General features: G+C 33.6%; 2 protein-coding genes across 4 annotated transcripts; one reads left to right on the forward strand and one right to left on the reverse strand.

The window, feature by feature from the left end:
• Positions 1-15,833: 15,833 nt before the first annotated feature.
• Positions 15,834-23,396, reverse strand: LOC126706872 (uncharacterized). Of its 3 annotated transcripts, XM_050406444.1 has the most exons (7): positions 22,166-23,396; positions 21,782-21,876; positions 20,476-20,550; positions 18,487-18,753; positions 18,099-18,193; positions 16,120-16,346; positions 15,834-16,022 (listed from the first exon to the last, which is right to left on the reverse strand). In XM_050406444.1, the coding sequence occupies exons 1-2, from the start codon at positions 23,377-23,379 to the stop codon at positions 21,852-21,854; spliced, it is 1,239 nt and encodes a 412-aa protein (XP_050262401.1). In that variant the 5' UTR covers positions 23,380-23,396; the 3' UTR covers positions 15,834-16,022; positions 16,120-16,346; positions 18,099-18,193; positions 18,487-18,753; positions 20,476-20,550; positions 21,782-21,851. The 3 variants fall into 3 exon arrangements, with proteins under 3 accessions (XP_050262401.1, XP_050262400.1, XP_050262402.1); XM_050406443.1 differs by having other exon boundaries at positions 15,834-16,346; XM_050406445.1 differs by lacking the exons at positions 18,487-18,753; positions 20,476-20,550; positions 21,782-21,876 and having other exon boundaries at positions 15,834-16,346.
• Positions 23,397-25,812: 2,416 nt separating this feature from the next.
• On the forward strand, positions 25,813-27,095 carry LOC126705099 (uncharacterized). The gene is made up of 3 exons (XM_050404049.1): positions 25,813-25,991; positions 26,066-26,469; positions 26,550-27,095. The coding sequence occupies exons 2-3, from the start codon at positions 26,068-26,070 to the stop codon at positions 27,093-27,095; spliced, it is 948 nt and encodes a 315-aa protein (XP_050260006.1). The 5' UTR covers positions 25,813-25,991; positions 26,066-26,067.
• Positions 27,096-27,695: the final 600 nt, after the last annotated feature.

The raw sequence follows: 27,695 nt of genomic DNA on the forward strand, positions 1-27,695 counted from the left end.
GAACTGTCACATGTGATGTTGGAACTGCACAATGTGAGGATAGAACCATCAAGTATGAGAAAAAATTAAGGGAACCACTCAATATGACAAAAAAAACTGTCATATATGATGTTGGAACCGCACGATGTGAGGATGGAACCGTCAAATGTGAGAAAAAAAAGTAAGGGAACCACCAAATGTGAGAAAAGAACTGTCACATGTGATGTTGGAACTGCATAATGTGAGGATGAAACCGTCAAATGTGAGAAAAAAAGTAAGGGAGCTATCAAATGTGAGAAAAGAACTGTTACATGTGATGTTGGAACTGCATAATGTAAGAATGGAACCGTCAAATGTGAGAAAAAAGTAAGGGAACCATCGAATGTGAGAAAAGAACTGTCACATGTGATGTTGGAACTACATAATGTGAGAATAGAACCGTCAAATGTGAGAAAAAAGTAACCTGGTATAGCAAGTCACCTAATAGTGGGTACCGTACCCCCCTTTTTTTTGGGGGGGTACCGTAGAATTACTCATCAAAATAGTGGAGATGTTACTTTTTTTGAAGTGGTTTTCTCAGCCTGGGCTGAATTAGTGGGATTATCGTAAATATCGAGATCCTTGTCAACCTCCCTGATTTTTTGTGAAAACTATTCTCCCATGTTCTCGCACTCTAATAGAGAAGAATTTGACTTACCATGTTGAGACATAACATCACAGGATTCGGTATTGGGAAATTCCGCAAAATCCGCCTCCATATCAGAACTATCCTTTTCAGGTTGCTTTGTCGTTTTCGATGTCTTTGCCTGCGAGGGGAATTGCTTCCCTTCCCGGCCCCGCCATGTGGAAATATTCTTTGCTCTATCCTTATAGAAACCCGAATCACAAACTACATTCTTCTTGGATGGACCGGTCTGGTTTGCACGTAACCAAGAATCGAATTGCTGGGGATGTGGTCTGTAGAGTGCCCTTGCTTTCAATCCAAATATCGCAATCCTTGTCGCTATGGTCGAAACATCCACACCAAGAGCATATGTTGGGGTGGTGCTTGTACTTGAAATTGACCCATACTTTCTCTCCACCCTCCACCTTAATTATTCGACCCCAAAAAAGAGGTTGGTAAACATCTAGAGTGACTCGGACTTGTACGTAGTTCCCACCCTCACACTCTGAAGCTTCTATTGAACGGTCTACCACCCCAATTGATTCACAAATATCCTCTGCTACTGACTTTGTCCTATAACCTATTGGAATATTGTGGACCTGAACCCAAAAAGATGCCTTATCAAAGGCTAGGTCTTCAAGGGGAGTGAGTCTATTGTACCGTTGAAGTACCACCAATGATTTGTCAAAACTCCAAGGTTCCCCAGATAAAATACGATCCACATCCTCGCTGCTATCAAAACTAAATAGAACCTTGTGTGCACCTTCATTGCTGACAGTGAACCCAATTTGAGAATAATATTTAACTCTTCTTTATATTCAGAAAAGGAAATTAATCATTTAGGCAAAGTTTGGCTCCTTTTCTATAACCAAATTCTTAATACATTAATTTATCTATTACTATCTTCTCAAAAAAAATCTATTACTAATTTTCAACTGCATAGGAACCCAGAAAGAATAAAAGAAGAATTCCTTCTATAAACACCCAAAAAGTTCTTCCTGAATTCCTTCTACAAAAAAAAAAAAAAAAAAAAAAGTTCTTCATGAATAGATTCTCATAAAAAAAAAAAAAAAAAAAAAAAGTTTTCATGAATATGGATCTATCTAAAACCAATAATTAATTCATAAAGCCAACAAAATAGAAATTACACTTCGAAGTTCACATTCTATTATATATCCATTACATTTACATCAAGCCAACAAAATAGAAATTACAAGCTAAACAAATCTAAAATTCAACAGGACAAGACCATCACAGCTACAATTCTCCATTGTCACTACTATTTTTGCTCCTCAAGAACCTTCTACTAAGCAAAAATTTGTCTTGGCATCTGAAAAAATAAAAAATAAAAAGACATGAACTCCTCAAATCCTCATTCACTCAAAACACACTAAGGCCAAAGAAAAGGGTACTGAAAGAAAGACAAAGTAAACAAATAGGTGAGAGTGCATGTTACAGTACTTACGAAGAATATATAAGCTCTCTTTCATTGATTTAGAATACGTATAAAGTAATAGATCATGAACCATGCGGTCCATGCTCAGCATCAATCATAATAACATAATACAAAATTAGAAACCAAGTGAATATACTGGACAACCAAATAGAGGTATCATTAAAACTATGAAACAATTTGGTTCAGTTGGAGAGAATCAGAGGAGGAGTACGTGCAAATTCATAGAGATGAGAGGGGGATTAGTGAGAGCTTGATTTGTGTTGAATGGCTCAAATCAACGTCCAAAAAAGTTCCAAGCACTTATGTAAATAACCTTTTGTCTAAAACCTTCATTAGAACAATGAATTTTTAACATGAAATTGAAATAGCATCACGGAGTTCGTACCATTGATATATTGGTAGAAGAGATAGGCAACAAGGTTGAACGATCTTGGATCTAAAGGCGAAAATACCTCACCAAGATGGGCATCATGAGTACATATTAGGGGTGTGCGCGGTTCAGTTAGCTGGTTTTTTTTCAAAATTGTTACCGTACCGATAGGGATTGGTTTTCTCATAATTAAAACCTATTCATATCGATTAGGGTTGGTTTTCCGACCTATAGCGGTGCGGTTTGGTCAGTTTGAAACATTAAAAATTCTAGTTTTTATTTTTTTATTTTTTATTTTTATGTATAAAAAAAAAATCCTTTCAACCTATTCAGTGTTCAATGGGACTAAATTAACAATGTAACACTACAAAGTCCAAACAAGTGCTAAAAAATTGATAATAAAAAAAAAAACATTTTACTCAAAAAAAATGATAAATATTACTAAGTTTATAGTTTATAGCTTCTATTGTTAAAATATTGTAAACGTAGCATTAATAATTATTCATTTTTTTAAGTATAGATAAATATTAATATATATTATACACCACTATACCTACACAGTGGTGGGAAAATAGAGTTATATTTAAGTCTGACACTTGGATTTTTCTTTTAAACTTTTCTTTTGTCATTTCCAAGCTAGACACGTATGGGGGTCATAAAAGTTGAAACGTTAAAAGACTAAAACTTTAAAAGAGTACTAATCTCTCTAGAAGATAATAGAAACTAGGAATTACCAGAGTAATAAAAGACCAGACCAGTGCACTGCAGAATGAAGAAGAACTAGTGCAAAACGAAGAAGAGAAGAAGAAGAAGAAGAGGAAGAAGAAGAACGACGGCATGCAACATGGTGGAGACCATTAATGGGTTTGTAGTTTTTTTTTTTTTTTTTTTTTAAAGACAAAATCTCGGTAAAACGACGCCGTATCCAAAGTTCCAAACATCTGAAACAGGGGTCGGTGCAGTTCGGCAAGGCTTCGGTTTCGGATTTGCTGCTCCAATTATTGCACCGCACCGGAGTCGGAACTCTCTTCGCGTTCCGTTCGCCAGCATCGGCTCTGTCGGTCGGTTGTAGTGGCGGTGCGGGAAGGTCAGTGCCGGTCGGTCTTGTCGACTCCGGTACTGGTTTGCACAGCCTAAGTACATATAGACCCACACCCTTCACCCTTGATGGTGACAGCTCTATATTAGCTTTTGTCGTCACCATCAAGGGTGAAGGGGGTGAAGGGTGTGTGTGGTCCGGAGGTTTGTTGAAGAACGAAGAGGACACACACCTTCACCCTTGATGGTGACGGTAAAAGCATATTAATAGAGCTGTCACCATCAAGGGTGAAGGGTGTGGGTCTATATATAAAAAGTGTGAATGCGCAAACAGTAATTTTACCGTGCATTTGGTTTGTTTAACCCACACTATTCATCGGCACTTTTTTTTTCTTCACTGGTTTTGTTTGTACCTTTTGTTTTTTGTTTTGTTTTTTTTTTTTTTTTTTACTTTTCTTTTAAATATTTATTATTTATATATACATATTCAGTTAAACCAACTTAATAACAAATCATATCATATTATCTATATATATATATAACCGAAGCCTTTGTTGGCACCACAATTTTCCACGTTAGCATAAAAAATAAAAAATAAATAAAAATTATAACTCCTCAAAACCCTAGCAGCCTTACCAAAAATAAAAAATAAATAAAAATTATAACTCTTCAAAACCCTAGCAACCTTACCCCTCTCTCAAGTTAAGAAATATAAAGTCACGGTTTCTACAAACTCTCTCTTTCTCCAAACGTAGGAAGCCCTAAAGCATTCAAGATCTACAATGCACAGTATAGATTTTAGCTTATAAAGTTCAGCTTTTGTAAGGTTAGTTTGTTTATATATTTAGTCCTTATGTTTAGGTTTAGGTTTTAAGAGATTTATATATTACTACTATGTGGATGAATTTCCTGTGACATTAATTTTATGTTTTTTTTTTTTTAAATTTGTTTATGTAAGGTTAGTTTGTTTACATCAGTTCTTTATCTCAAAGATAAGACTTTTATTTCTACCACAAGAACTATTTAGGTATGTATCCCTTGCAAGCACACATGAACTTAAATTGTCTTTTAATATATGCATGCTTTATTATTTTCTAATAGTTTTCCCGTGCATCGCACGGTTTAGCGACTAGTATATAATAAAAGTTGGGCTTAGACGCCGTAGTTGCGCCACGTGGCTTCACCAAATTGCATAAATTTTAATAAATTTTTAGATTTTAAGAATAGATATATACATATTTTTTGGATAAATATGATAAATCAAGTAATGAAAGAAAGTAGTATTTAATTTACAACTATAACAGTTGTGTCTATCTAAAATGTTATTAACAAAGCTTAAAATCAATAGAATAGAATTATCTAAGGATAGAATTTAAATAAAAAAGAGAGATAAAACTACGCTAAAAAAAAAAAAAAAGAGGTACATCCACTTAGAAATTGAAATTCCCACTATTGGAAAAAGAGCTTCCGTTGTATATTGAAAGCATATATACAAATTTGCATAAAAGAGGTCTGATACATCCACTTAGAAATTGAAACTCCCACAATTGGAAAAAGAGCTTCCGTTGTGAGCTTCTGTTGTATATTGAAATCATACATACAAATTTGCATACGTTTCTTTAAAAAACGTAAAAGGAAAGAAAAAAAAAAAAAAAAAAAAAAGATAGAACTTGCATTTTTTTTTCCTATGGTTTTTTTTTTTTTTTTTTGGTGGATAAATTTGCATCTTATGTCATCTTTTTCCTAATAATTAAGTTAAAAAAAAAAAGTATTTGAGTTTCACCTAAACTACTTCTTTTTGTTCATATCATCTTCTTCACAACCTAAAATTCCCACTATATATACAAACAGTTTTTGGTGTTTCATTATATATTTCTACTACGTACTTTACAATTATTTGCTATATTCTTCCTTTCTTCTCTCTACCCTACCTACAACCTTGCAGTTTTTGGTGTTTCATTATTTCTACTACGTACTTTACAATTATTTGCTATATTCTTCCTTTCTTCTTTCTACCCTACCTACAACCTTGTAGGTAATTTTTTTTTTCTTTTATCAAATTGAATAGATTTTGTGTATTTGTTGCCTTTATATTATATATAATATGATTTTTACCAACAAGTTTTATAGATAGGCTAAAATTCTATGTTTGATCAAACCTTTTAGTTTTTTTTTAGAAGTCAATATAGCAAGCAATATATTTGTATTTTTTAATTTCTTATTACATGATTATTTGTTGTTGACATCAATATTTTATAATGGATTTAATTTGTTATGGTTTTGTTTGGTGCTTTGTTCCATGTAATCTATATTCTTTAATTAAAAGCAAAATTTTCTGTCAAACATGAAATTGGATTCGAGAGAATCCATCTGTCCAAATTTCTATGTAAGTCTATCTTTACTTAACTCTGTTTTTTATTTTTTAAGTTCAAAATTTTGGATATTTTTTCAATTATTGAATTCATTATTTTTTCATGTGTAATATTAATATCTGTGTTTTTTTGTTTTATGATAAAAAAAAATAATATATGTGTTCTTAAAGGTTAAAACACAATACAATTACAAACATTCTTTAAGTTAGGGTGTTATATTTATTTATTAGTAAGTTAGAATGTTACATTAAGTTAGAGTATTATATTTTTATTTATTATTAATTTAGAATGTTACATGTGGATACATATGCTAGTTTAGGATTGATATAACTTATAACCATTTGAATGAAAATCAACACTAAAACAAATGATTTAAATACCAAAATAAGAAATAAAAATGAAATTTCTTTTAAGTGTACAAGTACAATTTATTTTTTAATCTTAAATTTTGAATTAATTCTTTTTTCATTTTATTTGTTATTAAATTTAATTATATTTTCAAAATATTTTTTATTAAGCCGTGCATCGCACGGGCATAATACTAGTTTTTATAATATTTTCACAATTACTCCCTCCGTCCCACTTTGTTTGTCCTCTATTCCATTTTGAGATGTCCAAAAATATTGTCTTGTTTCTAAAAATAAAAGTTATTAATTTACTAATGTTCCTATTATACCCCTATTAATTTACTAATTCAAATTTTTGATAAATTTATTTAAGGGTACTTTTGAAAACTTATACATTTTTAAAAGGTAGACAAGACAATAAATGATGTTTCCTTAAAACTTTTGACTTTTCAAATAGGACAAACAAAGTAGGACAGAGGTAGTATTTGACAATCTGCATCGTTCATTGGCCTTTTTTTTTTCCATAGTACGCTGGTTATGCTTGTGCTCTTTTTGTCTTTTCTTTTAAATATTTATATGTGCATACACAGTTACACTGACATAACACGTTCTTACAATATTTTCACAATTATTGAGGTGTCAATTTTTTAAAGATCAAAATAAAATAGTAAAATAAGAGATTGAGAATTGCTACCATCTAAAACTCAAAATACGTGAAGAAAGTTTTTGGAATGTTAAAATTTAGTGAGAGTATTTTAGACATTACACAATAAATATTTTAAGAATCGTAAACTTTTATTAAGATTTAATTAAGAGAATAACAATATGACATATTTGTTATGTTTCAAAATATTAAGGGAAAAATTGCTTGATTTTAAAATTTAAGGAGTAATGCTATGTCCACAACATTTTTACAACCTTCTCAAAAAAAAAAAACATTTTCACAATAATTTCACAACAAATTTTATGTGGCAATGTATTTTTTATGGATAAAAAAGTGATATTAGTAGTAGGCTCAGTTTAAAACTAATAATAACTTGTCATTTAGAATTTGTTCTAAAAATATTATGGATGTAGCTTTTCTCTCAAATAAAATAAAAAAATATCTATTCGGATCCTAAAAATGAAGGTATTGTGAAAATGTTGTGATGTTTTGTTGTATTCTTAGACTTCTTTTTTAATATAGTCAAATTGGGTGAGCCAAAATTCATGGTTTCACACAATTTTCATGTGTGGTCTTTTTGTTTGTTTGTTTGCTTTTTTTTTTTTTTTTTTTTTTTTAATGTATAATTTTAAAACTAGTAATAATTTTTCACCTAAGATTTGCTTTGAAAATGCTGTGGATGTTAAAAATAAAATAATAATATTAAACTGAGACCTACCACAACTAAAAATAAAAAATATTGCAAAAATGTTATGACATTTTGTTGTGTTCTAAGGATTCTTTTTTGTGTGACATTTTGTTGTGTTCCTAGTTTTTTTTTTTTTTTTAGTCAAATTTGGTAAGCCAAAATTCATTGATTTAGGCATAATTTTCTTCAATTGGCTTTCTATTTGTTTTTTGTATTTTTTTGTTAAATGCATGGTCAAAAGTGTTTAGCCCAATTTTAAAACCAGTAACAATTTACCACCTATGATTTATTATAAGAATGTTGTGGATGTAGTATTACTCTAAAATAAAATAATAAAATATCAAACTAAAACCGACCATAGCTAGAAATAAAGGTATTGTAAAAATATTGTGACATTTTGATGTATTCCTAAACTTCGTTTTTGGTTTAGTCAATTTGTTGAACCAAAATTCATTGTTTTATGCATAATTTTTTTAGGGTGATGTTTTTAACACATTGTTTCAAGTTTTTTTTTTTTTTTTTTTTTTTTTTTTTTTTTTTTTTTTTTAAACACATTGTTTTACACACACAAGTGCATGCACACACACACAAATTGACGAAGTAGCACTTTCCTCCTTTATGTTTGGGGTAGTTTCATTGCCCCCTAAACTAAAGTTGAATAATTTCCTCATTTATATTTTGTAAATGAGCATATACTCCTATTGTTACTCTCTTAGTTAAATCCTAACGAAATCTTATAATTCCTAAAATATTCCATTGTGCAATGTCTAAAATACTCTTACTAAATTTTAATGTCCCAAAAAAATTTCTTCTTGTATTTTGAATATTATGTGGTAGACTGGTAGTCATTTTTGGAAAGTTAGAATGATGATATATGATGTTTTATTTGTTACCTAGAGAACACTAATTTATTAGGTTTAAATCTTCTAGACTTACAATTTTATCTAATAGAAACTTTGATGACATATATCTTTTGTTATTTTGTTCTTTTTTTAATTTCTTTTCCTACTTAAAAGGGTGTTCATTAAAAATAAGTAAGCTAAACATCGTAGTTAGACTTATAAAATAAGATGATAAAGAATAAAGTATGAATAACAAAATCTTCATTGTCGATGGCTGCAAGTATTTAATTTGATGAAGATCTTCATAAAAATTGTAGCATATATTAGCATTCATTGCGAAAATTAAAATATTGTAGAAAGATGATGACATTCATTATCATTCTTTGTAGCATTATTTTTGGTGAGTAGATACTACATTTAGTAAACATGTTCTAAGAAATTGTCATAGTAAATAGATATTCAAATAGTTATTTTAAATTTAAGTACATGATTTCATACTTCTTCAACCAAAAAAAAAAAAAAAATCTATATTAATTTTCTCACTAAAGGGGCAGCACATGCAACCCACACTAGTATATATAAAAAGCGCCAATGCGCTAAAGCTACAATAACAAAAACAGTAATTTGGTTTATTTGATCATTGCACTGTTTCGCATCCTCTTTCTCTTCTTCTTCTTCTTTATATATATATATATATATATATGTATATATATATATATATATGTATTTATTTATTTATAGAGCTGTTAGTTAACACAATAAATTGCCACAATTTTTTTCACAATTGTTGAGGTGCTAATTCCTTATAAGTCAAAATAAAATATTATATTAGAATCAACCACAACTAAAAATAAAGATATTGTGAAAAAAGAAGTGCTACATCTACAATATTTTTCACAATACTTTCATAACAAAAGTGTAAATACGTAAAGCTATAGTAGTAGCTACATTTTTTTTTTTTGTTTGTTTAATTTGCACTGTTCATTGGCCCTTTTTTTTTTTTTTTATTTTTTTTTTAGTAATATCGCCCGGTCAACTTCTTTTTTTTTTTTTTTTTAATAAATATAGAGCTGTTAGTTAACACAACAAATTGTTATAATATTTTTCACAATTGTTGAGATGTTAATTCCTTATAGATCAAAATAAAATATCATACTAGAACTAATCACAACTAAAAATAAAGGTATTGTTATACTAATACAGCAAATTTCACAATTATTGAGGTGTCACTTATTTATAAGTTGAAATAAAATAATAAAATACGAGATTATGACCAATCACAACTGGAAATAAATTTTTTGTGAAAATATTGTAACACTTGTTGTGTGAATGTGTAAAAGCTACTGTAGTAACTTTAATACTTTTTGATTTATTCAATATGTATTGTTCATCACTTCATTAGCAACCCCCCCCCCCCCCCCCGCCCCTTTTTTTTTTCTTTTTTCTTTTTTTTAGTCATCGGTTTGTGCTCTTTTTTTTTTTTTTTTTTTTTAATATTTATATGAGCTGGCATAAATATTGTTATAATAACACAACAAATTTCACAATACACAATTATTGATGTATCAATTTCTTATAGGTCGAAATAAAATAATAAAATATGAGACTGTAACCAACCACAACTGAAAATAAATGTTTTGTGAAAATGTTATAACACTTGTTGTTATCACAATATTTTCACAATTATTGAGATTTCAATTTCTTATAGATCAAATAAAAAATTACTAAGTCGACAATATTTTCACATTAATTAAGGCTTATTTGAAACTGACAACATTAACTTAGTGAAAATGTTATAACACTTGTTGTTATCACAATATTTTCACAATTATTGAGATTTCAGTTTCTTATAGATCAAATAAAAAATTACTAAGTCGACAATATTTTCACATTAAGGCTTATTAGAAACTGATAACATTAACTTATCTTTGAAGTTGTAAATATTTAATTCAAGCTCATGAACCATTTGCATTTTGTGTTAGTACTTGGAAAAAACACATCCTTTAACCTAAAAATGAATTGCTTGTGTGTAAACTGAAAGTTGACTACTGAACCAGCTTAGTCACTTACGTAATTCTATTAGGGGCACTTCAGCATTGCTCCCTAAAATAAAAATAATTTTCTCTACTGTTATTATGCCTAAGAATAGATATAGGGATGTAACTTTTTCTACAATTATGTTCACAACTTGTTAAAGTAGCATATTATAAATAATGAAAAATAAAATAATATAAATGATGGGTTCAAAATTGAAAGGAAAATAGCGTTTAGCTTAGTATCTAATGAACTTCATTTACAATCCTATAAACTACTTTATCAATTTAAAATATAACTAAATATTTTATAATCTTTTCTTTTAGAGAGTTTCAATCTATAACGTTCGTTCTTAATAAGTGCTTTTTATCATTATACTAAGAATCTTAATTGATTTTTGGTGTAAATGGGGATTGAGCCCTACACCTCTTATTTAACAACAATAATTTTTACTAGTTTTTTTTTTTTTTGAAAAAGAATAATTTTTACTAGTTGAGTTAACTAGAACTCACAAATATGAAACGTATAGTTTGTTCCGTAATTATCCCAAGTGTTAATAACTAAGTTTATTTTTGGCTCCTTTGTTCACGTATGTGATCATTTCTACTAGTCTATATATAAAAAGCATCAATGTGCAAAGCAACAGTAGCAAACTGTTTGGTTTATTCAACCAAACTGTTTCACTCGCTTTTTTTTTTTTTTTTTTTTGGGGGAAAATATCGCTTTTTTACTTTTTTATCTCCATATTAGCTGTTAAAATATTATCACAACAAATTGCCACAATATTTTCACAATTTTTGAAGTGTTAATTTCTTATAAGTTAAAATAAAATTAAAAAATATCATATCGGAACCAACTACAACTAAAAATAAATGTATTGTGAAAAAAAGTGCGATAGCCACAACACTTTCATAACAAATCATAAGTAATAAATTATTATTAGTTCTAATTTAAACTTACCATTGAAATTGTTTTTTTGTCTACCAATAACAACTCGTAACAACCTACTATTTTATGATTTATTGTGTAAATGTTGTGGACATAGCATTTCTCTTGTGAAAATATTAAGACATTTTATTGTCATCATAATATTTTCACAACTACTAAAGTGTCAATTTTTTACGAGTCAAAATAATATATAACAAAATTATAAAGGTAATACGAAATGTTATACCATTATGTTGTGTTTCTAGATTTTTTTTTTTTTTTTTTTTTTTGGGTTTAGTCTAATTTGTTGAACCAAAATTCACTATTTCACATACAATTTTCTTGGGTTGACTTTTTGTATTTTTTATTGTATTTTTATCTTTATGCACCAATTTAAGTAAAAACACATAGTTTTACACATACAAAAAATTAAAAATTAAAAATTTAGGATAAGAACACTTTTCATCCTTTATGTTTGGGGTAGTTCACAATTCTTCTTTAAACTTTAAAATCAAGCAATTTTCCCCTTAATATTTTGGAAAAATAGCAAATATGTCATATTGTTATTCTCTCAGTTAAACCCTAATGAAAATTTATGATTCTTAAGATATTACATTGTGTAATGTCTAAAATACTCCCACTAAATTTTAACATTCCAAATTTTTTTCACTTATTTTGAGTTTTAAATGGTAGTAATGCTTAGAAGTTGGAATTGTGATATAAGGTGTTTTATTTATTACCTAAAGAACATTAATTTTCTAGATTTAAATCTTTGAAACTTATAATTTATCTAATGAGAAATTCGATGACACATGCCTTTTGTTATCTTTTTTTTTTTTTTCTTTTTTTCTTGCCTAAAATGAGTGTTCATTAAAAACTAAGTAAGCTAATATTGCACCTAGACTCATATAGAATGATAAAGAAGAAAGTATGAATGAAATTTTTTTCATTGTGTATGGTTGAAGATATTTGATGAAAAACTTCAATTGTAGCATATGATATCATTCATTACGAAAATTTAAATATTATGACAATGTCTTAACAAAACTCAGTTGCCTATTGTTGAAAAATGGTGATATTCATTATCATTCTTAAAAGTTTTTGGTGGGTAGATATTGCTTTTAGTAAATAAGTACCAAGAAACTATTATAGTAAAAAAAAAAAAATATTCATATGTTAAATAACTACCATAATTTTGTGTGTGATTAACTATTAAAATTCTCATACAAATAAAATTAACTTGGTATGACATACATTTTTTATATATATAATTTCATACTTCTTCAAATAGAAAATCTATTTTAATTTTCTTATTTAAGAGGTAGCACATGACTTGCACGTGCCACCTTGCCTAGTCTATATATAAAAAGCGAATGCCGTATATACAGTGTCTTTAGGTTTGTTCAATTGACACTGTAGCTACAATAGCTATAGGTCTTTTTTTTTTTTTTTCCTCTTTTAAATATTTATATGAGCTGGCATATATATTGTTATATTGACATAATAAATTTCACAATATTTTCACAATTATTTAGGTGTCAATTTCTTATAGGTCGAAATAAAATAATAAAATACGAGATTATGATCCACCACGACTGAAAATAAATGTTTTGTGAAAATGTGTTGTGTGAATGCGTAAAAGCTACAATACTTTTTAGTTTGCTCAATATGTATCGTCACTTCATTGGCATTTTCTTTTCTTTTTTCTAGTCATTGGTTTGTGCTTTAAAAAAAACTATATTTATATGAGTTGGCATATATATTGTTATACTGACACAATAAATTTCATAATATTTTCATAATTATTGAGGTGTCAAATTCTTATAGATCGAAATAAAATAATAAAATAAGAGATTGTAACCAACCATAACTGAAAATAAATGTTTTGTAAAAATATTGTAACACTTGTTTTTAGCACAATTAAAGACTTAAACTCAAGACTAAAAGCATATATATAAAAATCTAAATTCAGTCGTCTTGGTTCTTCAATAAAATAAGAGATTGTAACCAATCATAACTGAAAATAAATGTTTTGTAAAAATATTGTAACACTTGTTTTTAGCACAATTGAAGCCTTAAACTCAAGACTAAAAGCATATATATAAAAATCTAAATTCAGTAGTCTTGGTTCTTCAACAAACCTCCGTACCACACACTCTCAATGGTGACGGTGTGGGGGAGGTTTGTTGGAGAGAGAGAGAGAGAGAGAGAGAGAGATATGCTCTTTTTACGGTGATTTTGGTTTAGCTAAACTTTGTCCCTTTCTTGAGCTAAAATGGTGCGTTTGGTTGAGAGAGACGAAGAGAGAGACTGAGAGGCGAAAGGAGGAGAGAGAGAGAGAGAGAGAGAGAGAGAGAGTGTTCCAGAACCTGCTCCCTCAAATCAAATTTCTATCCAAAAAGAAAACTGGGTCCTTTCTTGTCATGAAATGGACCGAAAAGAAAGACAATTGGAGTTACTGATGAAATGGATTGCATGGGATCATTGTACTTGTCATGAAATTCCCACCGTTTTAGAGGGATATATATTTCCTTTTTCTGTGATTGGTAAAACTTGTGAGATTGGGCTTTGAAGCTGAGTTGTATTCTTTGGAGTCCTGGCTGCCAAACTAAGTAGAATTGCTCTTTTGGTTATACATGCTTTTGCATTTAATTGATCTCTTACTCCAACTGTAGTGTAAGTGTTTCTTAAGGAAACTCTGTGATGTATGTAAATGTCAGGTTTTTGGTTATGCACAAATATTTGCAAAAATTGGAGTTGCAAGAGCTATAGTGGACTCTGTAAATGCAGGGCTTAGCTAACCTGGTCTAGTTTCAGCAAGCATTGCTTTAAAGGTTGTTACTGTCAATTTGAGTATATCCAAATTTGACAAGATGCCAAAGTTAAATTGAAGCTGCTTTAGCCACATGGTCTTTGGAACAAATAGCATGTATATCCTCTCCTCATAAACAACTAGTGGAAGTTTAGTACGGGTTTAATCTTTGTACCAATAATGCTGAGTTGCTTTTGTCATCAGAAAACAATGACTTTATTATTATATTTTTATGGCTTTAAATAACTATAAAGTGTACAAGATTTTTACTTGCAAGTAAGAAAATGATATTGAGAGGAGAGTTCTTCCTGGGAAATTTTGTTATGATAAATTATAATTCGTGAATGATTTAATAATGCCACATATTAATGACGTCCTGTTTGGAAACCAACTAAAAACTAAAACTGATAAGACAACCAAACATCCATATGATATATATAGTATTGGCTTAGTGGTTAGTGTAGGATGAAATGTGAAAATCCATTGCAGAAAGTGGTGGGATTGATGCAATTCTCCAATGCATTGATGACAGTTGTTGCTAAAGCATGCTGTTCTTTGGTATCCAAGGTATGAAGTCAACCAAATTTTAAGAGAGTTCTAGTTTTTCATTTTCTTTATTGCAAGCATAATGTCAAGACAAAATTCTCATGGCAAATCTGGTGGAGTCTTTGGTTTCAACTTTGAGTGTTCAATCATGATGGTTTCTGCAAACTTATTTGGTGAAGAGCCATGGAATAACTCTCACCTTCGATAAGGTTAGTGGCCTTATGGTGGAGGAACATTTCTCTGTATGTAACCCAGAGGCCCAATTGGCCTCTAATGGACACCAAAAGGAAAGAATTTTCTAACCTAGATCAGTGAGTTAACATCTTTATTGCTTTGATTATTGCTGGCATATTGTTGCTTGTAGATGCATTTAAGCACCTCATATATGTTTCATTTAATTAGATGGCAGGAAGTGATACAAACAAGACTGCCATTGTTGAGAAGGGCTGTATGGGTAGGCTAATCAAATTGTCAGCGATATTTTCTGAAGACCCTTCTGTCTTACAAGAGGTAAGGGAGCTGCATAGTTATGGCATCTGCAATCAATTTATATATAGCCCTCACAATAGAGAAACTTTTAGTTCTTTAATCAAGTCTGATTGGATGTTAGTTTTGCCTTCCTAAAAGCTGTGTATGCATTGCAATTCATAATTAAATATTTATATTTGTCGAGAGCCTTGTACTTTAGTGGCAAAACTTGATTTTCTTTATAAGGAGAACCAAAGTTTGAATCTGCTTTTATGCACTTGTTGTAACAACTGAATGATCAAAATAAAGAATATTCACTAAATTCCGTGACTTGTATCATTACAACATTCGTTAACAATATACTATTATGCTTCATCCTTTTGCTTACTATCTTCCTCAAATTCTAGACCTTCAGTGCATCATATTAATATAGTCAACAAGACAATTGAATCATCCAAACCCCACAGACCAACCTAAAAAGCTAGCGGAATTAACATGTCTTGTTTCAAATTTAGAATTTAGCATATATAAGTTTGAGCAGAAGACCATAGATTTGGTGGGAAGAATGAGAGAAGCAGCAGAAGAAAAAACCCATTAATGATTAAACGAGGGGGAGGGACCAAAAGTCCAAAATCAATGAAAAATAGATTTCCATGGAAAGTTTGTAAGGCAAACAGAACCACCCATAAAAGCATTCTCAAATCAACCCTGTAAACTTCTGACAAGTAAAATCTATGAATTGGTTTAATCCTCAATTTTGTACAATTGTATTGGTGTGAGGGGTTTGGTTACTTTCATTGGCTCCCTGGAAGAACCTGAAAAGTAAAAGGATTAAGTTCATTAGAAGGAAGGGCCAGCTCAAAGTAAAATGGATGAATAATATCAAACAATAAAAGAATGGATCCAGGATACCAATTGAACGCCAATCTGCTATAGGAACATCTTGTTGTATGCCTTCCTCTCCTAATCACGTCTATCAGTAACTGTAACAGTAATTAACATTCAGAATCCCATCCCACCTATTGAGCCAAAAATATCCCTCGCTACACCTTAAAAACTTTTTCCCCAGTCCACATATATAGCTTGCATTAATGAACCAACTTTCTTCTTAGAAGCAGCAAACTCTTTCTTTATTCTAGCTGAAATAAAGAATAATTACAAATAGGCTTTCAGAAGAAAACATATGTAATTTGACTATATATTTATCTTAAATATTGAACAATTAGTAAATGTTCACAAAATCAAAACATAATATCCTTCACAAATCACAACCATCTTATGCTTGAGACTACTTGGATCTGATGCATATAATAACCATGCTAGAGATTGCCACCCTTGCCATAAACAAGAACTTTAGTCTCATCCTTGTTGATGATAAAACATTATTGAAAAAAGTACCACAAAATCAAGTGCAAGAAAAATCAGTAAAAATGAATATTCAAACATATCATACCATGATAACTAATTCATTTGAAAATAGTGTTCTAGTTAATTCAACGTGTCAATGGTGGAAATTAGTTCATACTTACAATAAGAATCTCAAAACTGCAATCACTAAAAGGTGTCAATAGCAAATTGTGTGAATACCACTGCATAAATCATTCTAATCTAACAAAAAAAAGATATAACGGAGTAACCACAGTATGCACCAGAATTTGTAAACTGAATTTAAAATTTCAAACAAGAAAGCTACATCAAACAATTTACCATATCAAATATACAACCACATTAAACATGGAGCAAAAATGATGTAGGCACATCAAAGCTAAAGCAGAGAATGCCAATTAGCCTATTAGCTATTATAAGACTCGTCTTTTGTTTGTCTACATTATGTTTTGTTTATTGTTGTCCTCAACATTTTATTGTCATGTGACTTTGAATGAAATTGGAAGGTTAAGATTCGAAGATGAGTGGCTATGATTTTAGGGTCATTGTAGGTAGCTTGAGCTAGAAACTGATCTTCTATCCTTTTCAACTTCAATCTTATTATCTTTCCTTTGCTATGATCTCCTTTTATTGTTGAAATTTCTTCTTAGACCCTTTGCAACTATCAATCTGCTCAGACTAGTCGATTTTTTTAGTCTATGGTATGTTTGGTCTATTATTGTGTATTTAGCATATTATAATGTCTAATATGTTAAGCATTTGAACTCGTGACTACATTGTGAAAATTGGATTTTATCTCATTGAACATAGTAGATGATTGGTTGATGGGGAAGTAAACTGATTAAACCCCTTCAAAAATATTTGTAAGCAATAGTAAACTAATATCTTGTGTGAAAGTGAAGTAAAAAACTGATAAAAATGTGCATGCATAATCTCACAACTATTTAATTTTGGTGAAAATACATCTTCAAACTATTCAAAAGTTCATCTCCATCACGCATTGCAAATTCAGTGACTAGCGATGCTCCTTTCGGATCCCCTAATTTCAACTTACAAGCCGAGAGCAACATACAGCATCAAATGGTAAACAGTCAAAAGCAGCTTTGAAATTGAAGGCCAAGAAAAAGAATTATATTACGGAAAAACTGTAACTGATTTCATTAAGCTTAAGTGAAATAATACAATTTGCTGTATTTATACATCATGAGCAGGGCAGAATCCTCTAACTACTGTGCTAAACTAATCTGCATAATGTGCAGACTAATGATCTAATTACGCGTGTCCAGTTAGCTAAGTAAGTAGAGTTTCTCTTTAAGATATGCTTCTTGGAAATAAAGGATTGAGACAGCCATCAATAGCTAGTGGCACCAGTGTACTAAACAAAACTATTCACAAGTTCAAACACTTTCCACCAATCTTCAAATAAATAAATAATGTTCCTCTAGGAATATTTGAGAGTGTAAAATCTGCAAATTGCATGTGTAAAAACATGGAACAGAGTGGACCTGTTTCTTGATGCATAACCTTCAAGGAAGCAACCTACTACAATAATTATCTTTGATGGTTACGCTTGCTTCATTTGACAACTTTTGTTTGATCCCTGCTCATGCATAAATGAGTAACAGTAATGTTATTCAAAGGTGAAAATCAGATAGAAGGAGTATTAATTCATGTTTAGAGCAAGATTAAAGTGGGGTAGGGGGTGGAATTGATAATGGTTCCAATTAGAGGTGGTGCATGATATATAGGCTTTGTAAGATCAATTGTTAGTGAAGATGTCAAAATAAATACCTGGTGTTTTGTTGTTAATGCTAGCCTAGACAGCAGATAAATTTATGCAAGCATGGAAAAGGAAAGCGAGAGAGAGAGAGAGAGAGAGAGTAGAAAACTTACAGCAACAAGCTCTTGTAGAAGCTTAGTTTGCCACCGAAGGGAAACTTATGGATGGACACAAAAGGAAATACACAATATCGAGGAATGGTCGAGGTCAGTACTATTGTCCTTGTCCTTGTCATGATCCAATATTGGTGGAGAAATTTCAAGTATGAGACAATTATGATAATCATGCTTATTGTCTTCCTTATTCTTATTGTGGTGGAAGGTGCGTTTGCGCTTGGCAGAGTGGAGGAAAATGCAGAATTTCTGATCAAATTTAAGCAACTGAGTTCCATTCAAACAAAAGGACTTAATTATTACCAGATTTGATAAATTAAACAAATTTACACCAAAACACCACAAATAACAGAACATAAACTACATCACACAACCAAAACAACAAAAGCAGTGAACCGTGACTAAATTTAGTCACTGTTAAATTAATACTATGAACATAAACTACAACACAAAAGAACACAGCAAAACAGTACAATTAACATAACACTAAGCCCTTTAGGCCCATCTTCTTGCTTGAAACTAAAATGAACTAATCACCAAACTTCAAATTAAAACAAATATACCAACTTGGTATCGAATTTAAGCAACTGGGTTTCACTCAAAACGAAAAATCCCAGTTACCAAATTTGATAAATTAAACAAACTTACACCAAAACACCACAAATAACAGAACATAAACTACATTTTTTGATTAATTTTAATCTGACAAAAAATAAATTTTATTTCCTTGAACAAGGCAGTAGGCAAATTATAAATGATAAGGTTGTTTTAGGTAATTTGTGAAGAGGCTTTATGATGGGTTATTAAATCCAACAGAATAAATACTTATTCATCATGTATGGATGATGATATTCATTGATATAGAGCCAATTCAAATTCGCCAATGAAACTCCTCCCCTTCCCACTTCATGCCTTGGAACATATATAGAGAAAGGGAGAAGCACTTTCAAAACTTCTTAACTTGAAAGGGCTAGTACTGCAAGATTAAATTTAATCTAACAAAAAATAAATATAATGGATAAACCACAGTTTGCACAGAAACATTAAAACTGAATTTAAAATTTCAAACAAGAAAGCAACATCAAACAATTTATTTTATCAAAGTAAATAACCAAATTAAACATGGAAAAGATGTAGGGGCATCAAAGCTAAAGCTGAGAATGCCTTAGTCGATTATCCATTGTGTCCAGCATATTAGTTAATTATTACACAACTCATCTTTTCTTTGACTATGTAATGTTTTGTTTACTGCATTTTATAGTCACGTGACTTTGATTGTTACGCTCAAAAAGAAAAGTAAATAAAGTTGGAGGATATAGTTTTTATTTTGGGGTACCTTTTCTTACCATCAAACTAAATTTAGAACAAAACTGCACCCTCCATATTTTTGCTACGTCCAATATTTAACTTTTATTTATATGCAAAAATCATTTAGGCAAAGTGCAGCTCCTCTTCTCTGACCAAATTCTTAATACATTAATTAATCTATTAATTTTCAACCGCATATAAACCCAGAAAGAATAAAAGAAGAAGAGCTTCCTGAGAGCTTGACAAGTGTTTAACTTGAAATTTCCTATCAACATTTCTAAAATTAAGTTCTTCAATAATAGATTCTCCAAAAAAATTAAAAAAATTAAAAAAAAAATTCATGAATATGGATCTATCTAAAACCAACAATACATAGGTTTTCTAATAAGCAGAAGATTTTTAATCTGAGTTATCATCACATAGAAGTTGGCCACCAGATTCGTACATTTGGACCAAACATCCAAGGACCCAAATTTATATTTCATAGATTTTTCAAAATGACTTGGCATATCAACAAAGTTTTCTTTAAAAAATAAATAATAAATAAATCCCAAATGCATTATACTTAGAAGTTCACATTCCAATATCCATTACATCAAGTCAACAAAATATTACAAGCTAAAAAAGTCTAAAATTCCATGAGCCAAAGCAATAACAAAATGAATGAGGAATAAGACCAACCAGCTATAATTCTCCATTGCCATTACTATTATAGTTCCTCAAGAAGCTTCTACTCAGCAAACTTTGTCTTGGTATCTGTAAAAGTAATAAGTAAAATGGCATGAACTCCGCAAATCATCATTGTTAAAATGTTAAGCATTTGGTTATCAGAGTTTTCCTTTATAAAAATTACTATTTTAATGATTTAGTTAGTACAACATCAAACAATTTATTTTATCAAGTAAATAACCACATTAAACACAGAAAAGATGTAGGTGCATGAAAAGTCAAAACTAAAGCAGAGAATGCCTATTAGTCCATTGCCCATTTTGTTCAGCCTATTAGCTATTACAAGACTCATCTTTTGCTTGTCTAAGTTATGTTATGTTTATCGTTGCCCTCAGCAATTAATAGTCACATGACTTTGAATAAAATTTGAAGGTTAATATTCAATTGTTATATGGAAGATGAAGGGCTAGGATTATAGGGTCATTGTAGGTAGCTTGAGTCTAAAAACTGATCTTCTATCCCTTTCAACTTCAATCTTATTATCATCCTTTTGCTATGATCACCTTTTATTATTGGAAGCATCAATTTGCTCAAGACTAGACGTTTTTAGTCTATGTTATGTTTTGTCTATGATTGTGTATATAGCATGTTATAGTGTCTAACCCCTTCAAAAAAACTTGTTAGCAATAGCAAACTAATATCTTGGGTGAAAGGGAAGTAAAAAAAACTAATAAAAATGTGCACGCATAATCTCACAACTATTTAATTTTGGTGAAAATACATCTCCAAACTGTTCACAAGTTCATCTCCATTACGCATTGCAAATTCTGTGACTAGCAATGCTCCTTTCAGATCCCCTAATTTCAACTTACAAGCCTAGAGCAACATACAGCATCAAATGGTAAATAGACAAAAGCAGCTTTGAAATTGAAGGCAAAGATAAAGAATTATATTAGGGAAAAACTGTAACTGATTTCATTAAGCTTAAGTGAAATAATGCAATCTGCTGTATTTATACATCATGAGCAGGGCAGAATCCTCTTACTACTGTGCTAAACTAATCTGCATAATGTACTGACAAATGATCAAATTACACGTGCCCAGTTAGCTAGCTAAGTAGTAGTTTCTCTTTAAGATATGCTTCTTGGAAATAAAGGATTGAGACATAGCTAGTGCCACCAATGTACTATAACAAAAACTATTCACAAGTTCAAACACTCTCCACCAATCTTCAAATAAATAAATAACGTTCCTCTAGGAATATTTGAGAGTGCAAAATCTGCAAAGTGCATGCATAAAAACATGGAACAGAGTAGACCTGTTTGTTGATGCATAACCTTCAAGGAAGCAACCTACTACAATAATTGTCTTTGATGGTTACGCTTGCTTCATTTGACAACTTTTGTTTGATCCCTGCTCACGCAGAAATGAGTAACAGTGATGTTATTCAAAGGTGAAAATCAGATAGAAGGAGTATTAATGCATGTTTAGAGCAAGATTAAAGTGGGGTAGTGGGTGGAATTGATAATGATTCCAATTAGAGGTGGCGCATGATATATAGGCTTTGAAAGATCAATTGTTAGTGAAGATATCAAAATAAATACCAGGTGTTCTTTTGTTAATGCTAGCCTAGACAGCAGATAAATTTATGCAAGCATGGAAAAGGAAAGTGAAATAGAGAGAGAGAGAGTAGAAAACTTACAGCAACAAGCTATCGTGGAAGCTTAGTTCGTCATGGAAGGGAAACTTATGGATGGACACAATGGAAATACACAATATCGAGGAATGGTCGAGGTCCGTACTATCGTCCTTGTCCTTGTCCTTGTCATGATCGCATATTGGTAGAGAAATTTCAAGTATGAGACAATTGAGATAATCATGCTTAATGCCTTCCTTATTGTGGTGGAAAGTGTGTTTGCGGTTGGTAGAGTGGAGGAAAATGCAGAATTTCTGATCAGCTAAATGGAGCAAAGGTGGTGTATGTGCTTTATCTACCAGAAGTTCATCCTCCAGAAGAATTGGGCTCATGACGCCACGGCGAAAAATGTTCAAAGAGCCGACGAGCCACTTATCCCTATCTAAATCGTAAGCATGAGCATGTATACGGATATCATCATAGCCTCTATTGAAGTGAACAGAACCCCAATAGAGAGTGTTACCAACAGCTACAGGACTTCTATAAAATGATAAAGGATACTCAGGTTGTACATCGAAGTGATGCGCAAGTTTTGTCCAACATCGATTGCTGATGTTGTAAGTAAATAATGTCTTCAATTTGGGATCACAAAGTAAAGCTACAACAATCTGTTGTTTAGATTCAAGAGCGGCATACATGCGAACAGAAAAAGGAGGAACAGGAAGAGGAAGAGGAGGACTGGGCAAGGACTCCCATGTATCTGAGATGGGGTCATAAGCCTCCATCCAGCCACAATTTTCAGAAAACTCAGACGATAAACCATCAAACACATATAACTTACCGTCGAGGACGATGGAGCAAGAGGAGCGTCTATGAGGAAAATTCATGGGAGGAAGAGGCTTCCAACCACCATCGCTATCGCTATCGCTATCGGTATCAAGCTTTAGGGTCCAGAGTTTATAAATATTGTAATCTAAGGGATCGACTATTTTGGAATCGAAGGTGGGATCTATGCCGCCTATAGTATACAGACGGGACCCTCCGTACGCATGAGTGTTGCGAACCCCGAACAACTTCACTGACGAAAACGGAATGGGCGAAAAAGGATATACCTTGATTACCGGAGAAGAACAAGAAGATGAGTTTGGAATCTTACAGGCGAACCACTCTTCTAGTTGATGAGTAGTATTTGACTCTTCCAGTTCATACGGTACCCACCGATGCCCACAAAAACCGATCACAAATTCATCAACAACATCTGGCTTCCATATCACCTCCATTGCTTTGATTCAGAAAAGTAGGGCTAACTATGTAGACCGTAGGTTAGGCTTCCGTTTGAATATATACATATCGGTAAAACCCATGTAGACTGTAGAGTCGGAGTCGGATAAAAAGTCCAGTTTGGGCCCTAACATAATGGGCTCTTTATCAACCCAAAAATGAAAAAAAATAAATAAATAAATAAATTTTAAGGTATAATATATTAACAGTCTTTTAGGCTCATCCGTTGAATTGGACTAATTGTGAGCCCACACCACGTCGTTTTGCACTGTAACCTTTGGTCTATATGTAAGAACTACGAAAGGGCCTTAATTACAAAATGATATTTATATTTTAAATACTGACATTTTTAACACAATGCTTATTCGTGTTGCAAGTAATCAAAACAACAATAATCTTAATAACAAAACCACTTCTCTATGTGATGATACCGAAAACAATACCACCAATGAGTCACACGTTCCTCGTACGATCACTATGGCACCTGCACAACGAAAAAGAATAACCTAGCGGGGAGTACCGGTGTGGTACCGGCCAAGTACCCTCCGAAGGTCAAATTAGAATTATTCTCACTGCTCTAGAGTGCTAGAGAGGGTAAATTACGCGTACCTTGGTTTGTGAGGGTGCTTGGGTTTTTATAGTAGAGAGGGTTGACCCTCTTTTCCTTGGAGTAGAAGTCTTTTCCTTGTAGGAGTCTCCTTGGGCGTATTTTACGGGATTCTTTCCATATAGGAGTCTTTAGGTTTCATGAAACGTGGGGAGCAAGTTATTTACTTATACGTGCAAAATGGAAACTTCATAAACTGACACCGTCAGTTTGTGTTATCCTGTCAGTCTATGCTTACTCCGTAAGCTTCAGGAAGTTCGGCCCTATGTGGAGTTCTTTTGCCTTACATCACCGTCAGCCTAGAAGGTATGCTGACGGCAATACCATCTCGTCATCCTTGTTAAGTCGGCATCTTCACCCTTACCAGGTCTGCACCGTCGCCTTTGTCAGGTACGTGCCGTCACCCTTGTCAGGCACGTGCCGTCACCCTTGCCAGTGTTTTTATCCTCATCATTTGCCCCCTACTCCATATCTCCGTCACCCTCTGCACTGACGGGTTATGGAGTTTGTTTTCAAAAGAGGCAGAAACATCGCGTAGATCTGAGCATTTAATGCCCTGGACAGGTGGCTCGTTCCCATTGGCCTCACTCCTGACGAGATGTCGCTTCGTCTTCCGCGCCATTTTTTCCATATATATAAACAGCGTTTTCAGTCATTTTTCACTATTTCAACCCTGCTGAATTTGTGGAGAGACAGACCGTCGCTCACCTTTCGTCAGCTTCACCACCGTCACTTTACCGTTGCTGTCTCTAGAGCCGTCCAGAAGGCTTCCATACCGGTGAGTTTTCATCCTCTCTCCTTACTTCTTTTTCTTTTTATTTTTTGGCTCATAAGTGAGGCCGTCAGCCTAGGTACTTAGTTTGAACCCGTCACTTGTAGGTAGTCAGATGTCGAGTGACGCGTCTTGTGACGAGTCGTCAGTCCGCGAGGGAGCGGGCTACGACGAGGCCTTTGGTTCTGGAAATGAGTCAGAGTTCTCCCTCCCGTCAGAGAGAGAGTCGTCAGCCCAATCTCCTGACAGTGAAGAGAGTTTTGCTGAGGGAGATGGGGATGAGGGAAGAGGGGATGAAAATGATGGGGTTGGAATGGATGTTGACGGGGATGGCAGTGACGGGGCTGAGAGATCCAGTGAAGGGAGTTCGGAGGGTTCCGGAGATAACCGTCCCTTCATTCTTCCTGAGGATTGGGCCGTCAACAAATTTTTGCCCGGGATGAGTGGTAAGGTCTTTAGGGAGTTACGGGTTCGCTATCAGATCCCAGACCACATTCCCATCCGTCTCCCTAGAGAGGGTGAGAGGTGTTACTCCGGGCGGACAGCTGACGTCGGTATGTATGACGCTATGTTTGCTGCGGGCCTGAGGTTGCCGTTGACGGCTCTGCACCGTCAGCTAGCTGATTTCCTAGGAATATCCGTCACCCAGATTGCCCCAAACGCCTGGAGGACCTTTATAGGAGCTGAAATCCTGTGGGGCAGCTTTAGTGGAGGGCACCGTCAGCTTACACTTGGAGAATTTTTTTATTGTTATAGGCCTCATCACATTGCCTCGTCTAAGGGGACTTATCATTTTAATGCCCGAGAGAAAGGGCTACGGTTAGTGTCAGATATGCCTGACTCAAATAGGAACTGGAAGAGTAGGTATTTTTTCGTTGAAGGGACGGACTGGGTGTGCCGTCAGGAGGAGTGGGCGACGATGCCCAGTGGTTACTTTGACAATACCTGGGCCTTTGTCAAGGATTCAGGTTAATCCCGTCACCCATGAGGCTCGTGCGTTTTTTTGAAGTGACGGTGCTAACACTTGTTATTATTTTTTTTTTTTCTTTTTCCAGCTTATACCCGTCCGCATATAACTGACGAGCAGGAGGAGTTCATCCATCGGATTCTAGAAATTCCTTTGGAGGACCGTAAGTGCAGGGATTTGATTACCCTTGACACCCTCCATCTATACTGTGGGGGCCCAAATCCGTCAGCGGAAGCTCGCAGGTTGGAGGAGTTTGCGCGACGTCGTAAGTAGACTTTTATTTTTCCGTCAGTTTCATTATTTCCGTCACTTTTCCTAAGTGTTTTCTTTGTGTTGTAGAGATGGATTCTGCGAAGCAAAGGATACGGGCTGCCGCAGCTCGTCAGAAGGAGGAGAGGAAGGCCAAGGAAGCAGGGGGGGAAGCCTCGTCAACCCCTACGGCCGTCGCCAAAGTGGCGAAGAGGAAACCTGACGGGAGTGACGGCCGTCCCTCAAAAAAGCCTGCCGTCACTCCGTCAGTCGAACCATTGAAGGAAAAGTCCCCTCCGACGTCTGGCCATGGTGCGGGAAAGGGGGTGATGACTTCCGCTGGTCCCGTCACTGAGGGTCCGTGCCGTCTCCTAACCCACAAAGAATATGCCGTCGGGGAGGTTGAGTCCCTGATAAAACCAACGGACATGGAGCCCTGTGATCAAGTAGGGACGGAGGATTTAGGGGCGTCGGCCCTCTTTGATCTCTCCAGGGTAAGTTTCTCACATTTTTGGGTTGAACATGCCGTATCTTGTTTTGGCGTACTTTTTATCTGACGGATATGCTCTTTCAGGCCTTGGTTCGTGTCAAAGCCCTCCGTGACCGTTGCGTGGCGAAGGAGGGGGTCGTCAGTCGAGTTCGCAGCCATAACAAGAACTTGCTGAATCAGCAGGCTCAGTATAAGGAAGCCGTCCGTATCCTGAACCAGGAGCTGCAGGATGTTAATACTAAACTGACGGCGTCCAGTGGCGAGAACGTCAAGCTCCAAGGAGAGGTGACGGCTCTGGAGGAGAGGCTACAGACGGCGGGGGCTGACGCGATCAGGGACTTCAAAACGTCGCAGTCTTTCATCGACTCATGTGGTCAGTATTATGGCACTGGGTTTGATGATTGCCTTCGTCAGGTTGCGTCGGCTTTCCCGGATCTGGACTTGTCTGGGATTACAATGGACGATGGAGACGACGTCTCTCTTCAGCCCGAACCCACACCGGAGCATGATGGCAGCGTCGTCCTGGCTCAGCCTGCCGCTAATCCTACAGCTTCCGATTCTCCTGCTGTTATAGTGGACGTTGAAGACTGTCTTGCTGACGGCAATCCTGCTGACGTTCCTGCTGCCTAATTATGGCTTTGTAGTTTGCTTCTTTTTTCTTTTTTCATCTCTTCTGGAAAACAGTTGTAATTTTTAGACAGTTTTAGTTTTAAACAGTTGTAATTTTAAACAATTGTAGTTTTAAACAATTGTAATGTTTAAGTGCCCTTGACGTTTATGCATAGTTGCACGTATTTCATTTCCGTCGCTTTTATCTCTATCTCAGACGAATGTTGGAAATTCCCGTCTGTTTTTAATACGTCGGCTTTTTAAACTGTTTGAATATCCCGTCAGCTTTACGACCGTCGGTTTACAAGTGTTGTCTTTTGACATCTTTGTTGGTCCGTCAGTTTTGAGGATCTTGCCTCTAAGATGGTTATTCCACCTTATTGGACCGTCAGCCCTTAGGCTGTTAGTCTTTTTGGGCCGTCACCTTCTTGGCCTTGGCCCTGATGTCATTTGACATCCTTTTGGTCCGTCAGTTTTTTTTTTTTTTTTTTTTTTTTTTTTTTGGCTTTTAGCCTCTTTGGGCCGTCACCTTCTTGGCCTTGGCCTTGATGTCATTTGACATCGTTTTAGCCCGTCAGCTTTTTAGGTGTTGATGTCTTTTGACATCTTTGTCGATCCGTC

Source organism: Quercus robur, chromosome 11, assembly GCF_932294415.1.
Source record: "Quercus robur chromosome 11, dhQueRobu3.1, whole genome shotgun sequence".
Classification (NCBI taxonomy): Eukaryota; Viridiplantae; Streptophyta; class Magnoliopsida; order Fagales; family Fagaceae; genus Quercus; species Quercus robur.